This window comes from Myotis daubentonii, chromosome 8 (genome assembly GCF_963259705.1).
Source record: "Myotis daubentonii chromosome 8, mMyoDau2.1, whole genome shotgun sequence".
In the NCBI taxonomy this organism is placed as follows: Eukaryota; Metazoa; Chordata; class Mammalia; order Chiroptera; family Vespertilionidae; genus Myotis; species Myotis daubentonii.
The window spans coordinates 70,077,753-70,087,213 of NC_081847.1; the positions used below are offsets into that span (position 1 = coordinate 70,077,753).

The following is a 9,461-nucleotide window of genomic DNA, read 5'->3' on the forward strand; positions in this document are numbered from 1 at the left end:
CCTTCCATGGGCTGTTTTAGGCGTGATGGCTGAAGGAAGCGGCACTAGGACCCCCCGGACAGAGCCTCGGGGACGGGAGTGGGGGAAATACCTCCCGTGCCCCCGCGGTCACCTTCCCAGCCAGCTGCCCAAAATAGTCCCCGGCGCCCACAGGCCCGCCTCATGGCGGGGACATGGCCGCTGTCTCCGACCCCATGGAACTGGGTGCGCCCTGGGGACCCGCGCGCCCCGAGCCCTCTCCCACCCGCTTCCACCGGGTACACGGTGCCAACATCCGCGTGGACCCCTCCGGGACGCGGGCCACACGCGTGGAGAGCTTCGCTCACGGCGTGTGCTTCAGCCGCGAGCCGCTGGCCCCGGGCCAGATATTTCTGGTCGAGATCGAGGAGAAAGAGCTGGGCTGGTGCGGCCACCTGCGCCTCGGCCTGACGGCACTAGACCCCGCCAGTCTGGCTCCCGTGCCTGAGTTTTCGCTGCCTGACTTGGTCAGCCTCGGCCACACCTGGGTCTTCGCCATCACGCGCCATCACAACCGCGTGCCCCGGGAGGGCCGCCCAGCTGCAGAGGCAGCGGTCCCCAGCCGACCCCCAGCCCTCCTGGTGGAACCGTATCTGTGCATTGAGCAGTTTCGCATTCCCCGCGACCGCTTGGTGGGCCGCAGTCGGCCCGGACTCTACAGCCACCTCTTGGACCAGCTCTATGAGCTGAACGTGCTGCCTCCGACGGCGCGCCGTAGCCGCCTGGGCGTTCTCTTCTGCCCACGCCCGGACGGCACCGCCGACATGCACATCGTCATCAACGGCGAGGACATGGGCCCCAGCGCCCGGGGGCTGCCAGCTGCCCAGCCCCTCTACGCAGTGGTGGACGTGTTTGCCTCCACTAAGAGCGTGCGCCTGGTCCAGCTTGAGTATGGCTGTAGGTATCCCACCTCCTAGATAGCGACCCCTCCTGGCCCAGTGTGCGGACCTGAACTTGCTGGCTTCTGAGCCAGCTAGCAAGGCCTTGGTCTGTCCAGCATTAATTTAGAAGGTGGGGAATCTGACCCCATATTATGCCACTGCTTGTGATCTTGGATAGTCATTCCCTAGCTCTGGACCTCAGTTACCGTCTTGGCTGTGAATGATTAGGATGCCTTCCAAGTTCACTTCTTTGACAATATTTTCTGTATTAATACGAACTGATTTTAGATTCTGGGCCTCTGAGAGTTGTGTGCTCTTTTATTAAACAAATGTTCCTAGATTTGGGCATACCAGTTTAAAGGCATCACAGACCCCCAGATTGAGAGTTTCTTAATCCTGAGGTTTGGTTCATTCTAGCCCCCATAAGCCCTTTATTTGGACATCTGATCACATTTTATGTATTCAGTGAACCAGAGCCCACTCTGAGCCAGGCCTGTGCTGGAGGCTGGAGTTGCACAGCTAAATCAGACACTACCCCTGCCCCCAGAAGCTGCTACATGGCAGGGGAGGGGGGGGGAGGGGCGGGTGGGGGGTAAGGGAGGGTACTGAGTGTTACATTGGAAGTTAGGCTGCAGCATTGTGAAAGTATTGCAAAAGAGGTGCTTATCTCAAACACAGGTGCAGCCCCATGAGTCACAGGGATCTAGAGAGTAGAAGGGAATTGCTCAACTTAACGACAAAGGGGGGACCGAGACCTAGATCTTTCGGGACTCAGCCTTAGACCTACCCTCCTATTCAGGTTGCCTTTGACCATCTTCTTTCCACAGTGCCATCCCTGCAGACCCTGTGCCGCCTAGTGATCCAGAGGAGCGTGGTGCACCGTTTGGCCATTGATGGGCTCCACCTGCCCAAAGGACTGAAGGATTTCTGCAAGTATGAGTGAAGGCCTGCAGCCACCCTGGAGCAGCGTCCAGGGTCGCGTCCTGGCCTCAGAACTGTGGCTGGTCTGAGATGGCCATACTGCTGTCAGCGAGAACCAGAAATAAACAGAGCCAATGCTGATCATCAGAGGGTCTCCTTACCTCTGAATCCTGTGAGGAGCACTTCTTTTAGAATGACTGTGGGTTGGTTAGCAGGTCAGAGCAAGAGAGAGCATGTTATTTTTAGTTTTAAAAATTCGTTCATTGATTTTTCAGAGAGGAAGGGGGAAAGAGAAACATCAATTTGTTGTTGTTCCACCTATTCGTTTACCCACTAGTTGACTCCTGTATGTGCCCCAACTAGGGACTGAACCCACAACCTTGGTGTATGGCAGTGATGGCGAACCTACGACACGCGTGTCAGAGGTGACACGCGAACTCATTGTTTTAGTTGATTTTTCTTTGTTAAATGGCATTTAAATATATAAAATAAATATCAAAAATATACATCTTTGTTTTACTATGGTTGCAAATATCAAAAAATTTCTGTATGTGACACGGCACCAGAGTTAAGTTAGGGTTTTTCAAAATGCTGACATGCCAAGCTCAAAAGGTTCACCATCACTGGTGTATGGGGGTGACTTAGTGTATGGGGGTGACTTGGTGTATGGGGGTGACTTGGTGTATGGGGATGACTTGGTATATGGGGGTGACTTGGTGTATCAGGGATGATTCTCTAACCAACTGAGCTACCTGAACAGGGGAAGAGAAAGCATTTTATTTTATTTTAAAAATTCGTTTTAGAGAGAGACACTTCAATCGGTTCCTCCCGCATGCACCCTGACCAAGGATTGAACCTGCAACCCAAGTATGTACCCTGATTGGGAATCAAACCCGCCACCTTTTGGTGTACAGGATGATGCTCCAACCAACTGAGCCACATTGGCTAGGGCAAGCGAGAGCATTTTAGACATCATCTAGACCAGTAGTTCCTAGCCTGGCTACTCATCAGTTTATAGACTCCATCTCCAGAGGTTCTTAGATTTGTTGGAAGTTTGGGCCTAGACATTGTTTTTGTAAAAGCTCCCCTCGAGATTCTGATATACAGCCAGAGTTGAGAAGAACAGAGGTCTCAACTTTGGCACACATTATAGCCACTTGAGGAACTTTGAAAAATACTATAACTGGGTCTGAGCCCTAGAATTCTGCTTTAATGAGTCTGGGCATCAGGATTTCCAAAAGCTCCCAAGGGAAACTAATGTGCAACCTGGTGTGAGAGCCAGTGCCCTAGACCAGTGGTCGGCAAACTGTGGCTTGCGAGCCACATGCGGCTCTTTGGCCCCTTGAGTGTGGCTCTTCCACAAAATACTGACTTCTGCGCATGGGCCACGAAGTTTCAATTGCACTGTACGTGTGCGCCCGCACGTGGTATTTTGTGGAAGAGCCACACTCAAGGGGCCAAAGAGCTGCATGTGGCTCGTGAGCTGCAGTTTGCCGACCACTGCCCTAGACCAGTGGTCGGCAAACTCATTAGTCAACAGAGCCAAATATCAACAGTACAATGATTGAAATTTCTTTTGAGAGCCAAATTTTTTAAACTTAAACTATATAGGTAGGTAGATTGTTATTAACTTAATTAGGGTACTCCTAAGGCTTAGGAAGAGCCACACTCAAGGGACCAAAGAGCCGCATGTGGCTCGCGAGCCGCAGTTTGCCAATCACGGCCCTAGACCAACTACTTCATTTTGTTGATGGGAAACTGAAGCCCAGAGGTCATATAGGAAATGAGTCGATGCAGAGAATCCCTTCTCTCACACTACAGCCACTAGACTCCATTATTTGTATCCCTGGTCATTGGTTCCATACAGATGGTCTCATTTAGTTCTCACAACTTCTGGTGAAGTAGTGGGCAGTCATCACCCCCACTTTACCGATGAGGATATCAAGAAACAAAACTGTCCAGGAGACTCAACCAAGGTAAAGGCAAGAACCTAGAATGCACAGATCCTGGTTTAGTGCTCCTTTAACCCCACCCCATTGTCTTACGGACGTTCTAGAATGAATGGATCAATGTTGTGAGGTAGATTCCAGGTACAGAAGGGAGGGACTATGAGGTGACATTCTAGAAGGGTGGGGAGGAGAGGGGAGAGGGCAGAGGACTATTTCCTCACAAACAGGCGCTTTGGGGTAGCCATGTCCTATTTCATGTCTCCACAAACTCATCTAGGTCTTCTGCCTTCCGGCCAAGGTGAGAGAGGGGCTCTTGGAACTGGAATGGGTGTAACTTCCCCTGAAAACTTGCTTCCTGGCTCTGGGGAGGTGGTGGTTTCTGCTAAGCATTTTGGGGCTGGCCCCCAAGTCAGTTCTTTTCAAAGAAAATCCATTCCCAAAGTGCTTGCCAATAGCTACCCACTTGCTCGCTCACTCATTCAACAAACACTTCTCCATCACTTAGAGCTGGGCACGGGGGTGTGGATGTTAGTGTAACCTAGTTCCCAACCACTAGACAACCCTCTTTGGCTGGCCTTCATTGCTCCTGTTCCCCGTGCTCTGCTCCTACGCCCTGCCCCTCAGGGCCTCCTTCTCAAAGAGACCAAGAATAATAGTCCATCTCATTCCTGTCTCTGCAGGTGAGACTGCTTCTAGAGGCTCATCTCTTGGCCCCTATAGTCCTGTAGAGCCAGTGGTGGTGGCCTCTGGTGGACGAGGCCAACTGAACCAGAAAACTGAGCAGGTGGTACCTGCTGTCCAGGCCTGGGGCCCAACTCTGGCAGTGCCGGAAGCCAGGGGCTGCCCTGGGGGGCCTAGCTGGGAGACACTGCGGCAGAAGGAGTACGGCCGATACTGCCACAAGTTCCCCCATGTGAAGCAGCCTGAGAGCTTGGGCTGGGAGGATGGCTGCTCCAGAAGCAGAGCTCCCCACCTGGGTGGCTCCAGCAGGCCTGGGCCCCTACTACTGTGCGGGCTATCACCAGGAGTTGTGCCGAAGCCCTCTGAGGCAGGGGGAAAGGAGGCCGGCTCCCAGCCCGACATCTGCATCCTTACCCTGGCCATGATGATTGCTGGCATCCCCACCGTGCCAGTCCCAGGCCTGCGGGAAGAGGACCTAATCCGGGCGGCTCAAGCTTTCATGATGGCCCATCCAGAGCCAGAGGGGGCTGTGGAGGGGGTGCAGTGGGGGCAGGTGCATGCCCGCACAGCCTCTGGGCACATGCCCCTAGTGAGATCCAGGAGGGGCCAGCCTCCTGGTTCCTGCTTGTAGCTGATGAAATAGCATCAGACACAGAGGGTGGCTTCTCCGTATGATTTTTGGGCAGATAGGGTTGGGGGTGCCTCTGGCAGGGATGGGGATAGGGTGGGTGATTGAGCCACTCTGATGAATACCAGACTCCAGGAAGTTTCTCTAGAAACCACCGAGCCAGGAGACAGGTCTTGTCAGAGTAATTATAATGAAAATTACCTGAGGTAGGGACCCTGCTTGGAGAGTGGAGGTTTCTTCTGTATTGTTTTGGGACTTGATCAAAACTTCTTGTACAAAGTCATAGGCAATGTGCATTTCCTCTTGCCTTACATTTCCCAGCCTGTTGAGAGCAGGTGATGAGACCACAGGCAAGGAAGGAAAATTAATACTTATTTGAGCATCCACTGGGCATCAGGCCCATTATATGCCCACTCCTTTAATCTTACCAGTGCTGGGAGGATCTTCATTTTTATAGACAAACAAATTGGGGCTTAGACAGATGACTTGCCTGAAGTCCCATGGCTAGTAAAAGGCAGACCAGGTCTCAAAAATCAGGCAAGTAAGGAACCAGGATTTGCATGTAGCATCAGACTCCAAAATCTCTATTCTTTCCATGACATTTCCGAACGTGCCTTCCGCAAGATAAAAAACTAGACGAGAGCTGAAGTAGGCAACATTCAACTTTAATGACCTCAGGATGGGGCCGGGGTAGTAAAGACTGGGAACCTGGCTGCACCAGCTCCTCTGAGGGGCCTCTTCCTCTGGGAGTCAGGAGAGTCATCTCATGACTGGGGTCACTTATCCCAGACCTTGATCTTTACCCACTGTCTGTACCTCTTATCTCAGAGCAGGGGTCACCTGTTTTGTAAGGCCCTTGAGCTAAGAATAGCTTTTACCTTTTCAAAAGGTTATAAAAAACAAACAAAACCAAAACCAAGTACCATAGACGGTATATGGTCAGCAAAGCCTAAAATATTTACTGTCGGGCCCTTTGCAGAAAAGGTTTGCTGATTCCCGTCTTAGGAAACTAGACATATTGTAGGTAGCAGGAGGCAACAGAAGACCTCCGTTTTGTCCTGGAGGGAGGGTCCAGGGAAGTACAACAGGAGTGTGTGTGTAGGGGAGGATGTGTGTACCTGTGTGTGAGCATCTCTCAGCACAGGGCAATCACAGCTGGACCTGCTCATAAGGGCCGATCCAGATGTCGGCCAGTCTCCGCAGGGTGCTGTACCGCAGTTCAAACTCCTCCTGGCTGCAGTGTTGTAAGAGCTGACCCACCTGCTCAGTGAGGAGAGCCACAGCCAAGTGCTTATCCAGGGTCTCACTCCACTTGCTGCCCAGGATGTCATCCAGACTAGCAGCACAGTCTGCTGTCCACTGAGGTGGCAGCATATTAGGCTGGAGCACCTGGTGCCGGGCTCTGAGCATGGCCAGGATGTGGCGGCAGGGCAGGTGGAAGGCCTGGTTAAAGTAGCAGTTGCAGCTGGCAGGGGGCTGGGGCTGCACTCTATGGGTGTCTTCCAGGATCTGTACATTCACTTTTTCAGAGCCAGAGCCAATGAGCTGCATTGATTTCTGGACCACGGCAAGCTCACCCAGGCAGAGCTGGGCTGCTGGCTCTGTGCAGATGGTGTGGAGGGAGTGCTGGATGCAGGCTTCTACCAACTGTTCCACGTTGGGGCTCTGGGGGCTGACGTCCGAGGGGGCACAATTGCTCTGGGGACTCAGGCCCAGGCCGAGGAATGCCTTGTCCCCAGAGTTCTGCTGCATGAATCGGATCAAGGAGGTTATGCCTTGTTCCACAGATGGGGTGGTGCCAAAGAACTGGCTGAGGATGCGGGTGGTGACCTCCAGGCCCTGGAAGTAGTGGCTGCTCTCGGCTTGGCTTCTCCGACGGTGGGCCAGCCAGATGCGGTCATTGAGCAGCCAGTATGGGTGTAGCTTGGTCAGCTGGTCTGGGGGGATGCAGTTGCTCAGGAGTGCATACAACTTCCTCAGGCTGCCAGCAGTGGCTGAGCACATTGTGCTCTGCAGGGCGGTCAGGAGCACCTGCTTCACAGGCTGTTCGAGGGAAAGCTGATAGAACTTGCCCTGGAGGAACTTACAGATATGGAAGGCTGAGGGCAGGACCTCAGCTGTGGGGAACTCCATAGCTAGGATGGGCAGAGGGAAGAAGTAGGGATCTACCAGGATAGTACAGACTTTCTCCCAGGCTGGGTTAAACATCTTGAATACCTGGAACATCTGGGTCAGGCCTTCAGCATCCTCCTTGGCAGGAATGGCAAAGTAAACTGTCCGGGCAAGATGACTCTCCAGCTGCACCTGAGGGCCATCCGCCAGGAAGGTATATAACACCTTGCCCGTTGGGTTATAGGTCCGGTGGATAAATAAGGTATCAGGGAAATGGGCAAAGATGTCCTGCATAAAGTTGCTCTGATAGTTGAGGGCATCTAACTTGCCAGGCTTGCTAACCTGGTACAGCAGCATAGATGGGCTTGGGTCCTCAAGGAGGAGCTCATTCAGCATGGTCAGGGCCATGGGGGAGATGGGATGTCCAGATGCCAAGGTCAAAATACTTCTCTGTGAGGCTGCTGTCCAGGAGGCTCTCAGTCTCTCAAGTTCCAACTAAGTTGAGGCTTGAGGCTGGACTGTATTTCCCAGATCTTGTTCCAAAGAGGGGCCTATGGAGAGGAACACAGGTTTAAGGAGATAGTGGAGGCATGGCTCTTCAATTATCCAGACAATATTTATTGAGCGCTTCCTGTGTATTAGCACTGTTCTGGGGGAGATCATACAACAAACATGTAAACAAATAAACGAGGACATATCAGATAATGAAGGTTACAAAGACCACAATTCTGGGTAACAGAGAGTAAACTGGGGGTGGAGGGAAACTTTAGCTAAGGTGGTCAGGGAAGTCCTTTCTGGGGGAAGGGAGGATGACATTGGAGCTGAGACCTAACTGTTAAGCTAGCCATTTGGTTCCCTAAGATCTAAATGGGTGTGAAGGCGAGTGCTGCATATAGTCTGTTTTTTAAAATAGCATTTAAAATATTTGTACAGCACTCTATATTTACAAGTTACCTTTTGGCATCCATTCTTTCACGTGGTCCTGGTGTATACAAGAGAAACGCAATTGCCCCAAATTTGCTGTGTGATCTTGGGCAAGTCAGTGACACCTTCTGAGCCTCCATCTCTTCAGCCTTAAAACAGGGCTAACAAATATGCCGCTATGTAAACACCGACATGAAGAGCAAAGTTCTAGTCAAATGTTCCCACTATCTGACCCAAAAGCAGGTTACTGTCCCCATTTTACAGATGAGAAACTGAGGCTCAGAGAGGTTAAATGACTTGCCCAACATTATTCCGTAAGTAGCTGGACGCTGAGTCGCTGGCTCGGGACCCTGACTGCTTTCCAAAGCACCTGAGCTCCATAAACCAGGGACAGAGCAAGGACGCGGCCTCTGACCTCTCACCTCCAGCCCGATGGGAGGATGTGGATGTCAGGCTCCTCCACACGGAGTCCGGCCGGAGCCAGAAGAGACGTCACCCTCCCGCCCCCTTGGGAGCCGCGTCCAGGCCGACCGTGAGCAGCGGCCTTACATCTCCACCCCTTCCGAAATCACTCACCCCCAGGCTGGCTCAGCCGCCATTTCTCCCTATTTGACCCGGTCTCTGGCTCTGACTGACCTCTAGACTCACCAACCGGGGCGCCAGTTTCCTGTGACTCGGGCCAATGGCCGGAGGAGCTCACGTTAGGTCTTTCGAGCTCGGACCAATCGTAGCCCGGCAACTTGTGGGCGGTGCTGTTGCCAGGGTTACGAGGGGGCTCGGCTGGCGGTAACCAATAAGAGCCTGAGAATATTTGCTTCCAGGAGAGTCTGAGACCTGAACCTGGAACTCTGGAACCTTCTGTGTGTGGAACCGACTAGAAGGGCGTGTTACTATGGAAACGCCCTCAGGGCCGAAAATAAAGTGGAAAATAGTTGTTTCAAGAATTTTCTTCTTGTCTAGTCAAATTCCAAAGGCCCCGCGTGTGTGTGTGGGGGGGAGGGCGGTAGGAAAGGGTGCCTGGGTAGCTGTACTGAGTCTTCTGCCGTGGGGAAACTGAGGCCCAGGTTTCAAGTTCCGCCTCTAGGTCGGGGGTTAGGAGCCCAGCCCTTGGGTTTGAGAAAACCCAGATCTCCTTGAGAGAGCTTGGTGTTGCCCAGCCAACCCCTCCCCGTGTTTTACAGAAAGAGAGGTCCGAAATGCAGCTGTGACTTGTTACGGTCATGGTGAACCAGTGCAAGAACCAAAACGCCTGCCACCTCTGACCTCAGTTCCCTGAAGATGGTTGGCTCTAGGTGATTAAGATTACAAGCCAGCAGCAACAACAGTGTTGATGCTGGTAACTGTGGC

The 9,461-nt window shown here is 52.6% G+C and overlaps 3 protein-coding genes across 7 annotated transcripts; 2 read left to right on the forward strand and 1 right to left on the reverse strand.

Moving 5' to 3' along the window:
• Nucleotides 1-54: 54 nt before the first annotated feature.
• On the forward strand, nucleotides 55-2,019 carry NEURL2 (neuralized E3 ubiquitin protein ligase 2). The gene is made up of 2 exons (XM_059706924.1): nucleotides 55-915; nucleotides 1,727-2,019. Exons 1-2 carry the CDS (start codon nucleotides 174-176, stop codon nucleotides 1,840-1,842), a joined length of 858 nt encoding a protein of 285 aa, XP_059562907.1. The 5' UTR covers nucleotides 55-173; the 3' UTR covers nucleotides 1,843-2,019.
• A 135-nt stretch (nucleotides 2,020-2,154) lies between these two features.
• Nucleotides 2,155-5,745, forward strand: SPATA25 (spermatogenesis associated 25). Its single transcript, XM_059706926.1, has 2 exons — nucleotides 2,155-4,067; nucleotides 4,450-5,745. The coding sequence occupies exons 1-2, from the start codon at nucleotides 4,013-4,015 to the stop codon at nucleotides 5,079-5,081; spliced, it is 687 nt and encodes a 228-aa protein (XP_059562909.1). The 5' UTR covers nucleotides 2,155-4,012; the 3' UTR covers nucleotides 5,082-5,745.
• Nucleotides 5,746-5,755: 10 nt separating this feature from the next.
• On the reverse strand, nucleotides 5,756-9,021 carry ZSWIM1 (zinc finger SWIM-type containing 1). Of its 5 annotated transcripts, XM_059706918.1 has the most exons (3): nucleotides 8,537-9,021; nucleotides 8,145-8,275; nucleotides 5,756-7,741 (listed from the first exon to the last, which is right to left on the reverse strand). In XM_059706918.1, exon 3 carries the CDS (start codon nucleotides 7,596-7,598, stop codon nucleotides 6,228-6,230), a length of 1,371 nt encoding a protein of 456 aa, XP_059562901.1. In that variant the 5' UTR covers nucleotides 7,599-7,741; nucleotides 8,145-8,275; nucleotides 8,537-9,021; the 3' UTR covers nucleotides 5,756-6,227. The 5 variants fall into 5 exon arrangements, with proteins under 5 accessions (XP_059562901.1, XP_059562902.1, XP_059562897.1 ...); XM_059706919.1 differs by lacking the exon at nucleotides 8,145-8,275 and having other exon boundaries at nucleotides 8,691-9,021; XM_059706914.1 differs by lacking the exon at nucleotides 8,145-8,275.
• Nucleotides 9,022-9,461: the final 440 nt, after the last annotated feature.

Excerpts from the sequence above, each read along its gene's own strand:
- NEURL2 (XM_059706924.1), top strand. The coding sequence starts at position 174 with ATGGCCGCTGTCTCCGACCCCATGGAACTGGGTGCGCCCTGGGGACCC. Across the intron at positions 916-1,726 it reads GGTCCAGCTTGAGTATGGCT|TGCCATCCCTGCAGACCCTG; the intron begins GTAGGTATCCCA and ends TTCTTTCCACAG.
- SPATA25 (XM_059706926.1), top strand. The coding sequence starts at position 4,013 with ATGTCCTATTTCATGTCTCCACAAACTCATCTAGGTCTTCTGCCTTCC. Across the intron at positions 4,068-4,449 it reads TCTTCTGCCTTCCGGCCAAG|GTGAGACTGCTTCTAGAGGC; the intron begins GTGAGAGAGGGG and ends CTGTCTCTGCAG.
- ZSWIM1 (XM_059706919.1), bottom strand. The coding sequence starts at position 7,598 with ATGGCCCTGACCATGCTGAATGAGCTCCTCCTTGAGGACCCAAGCCCA.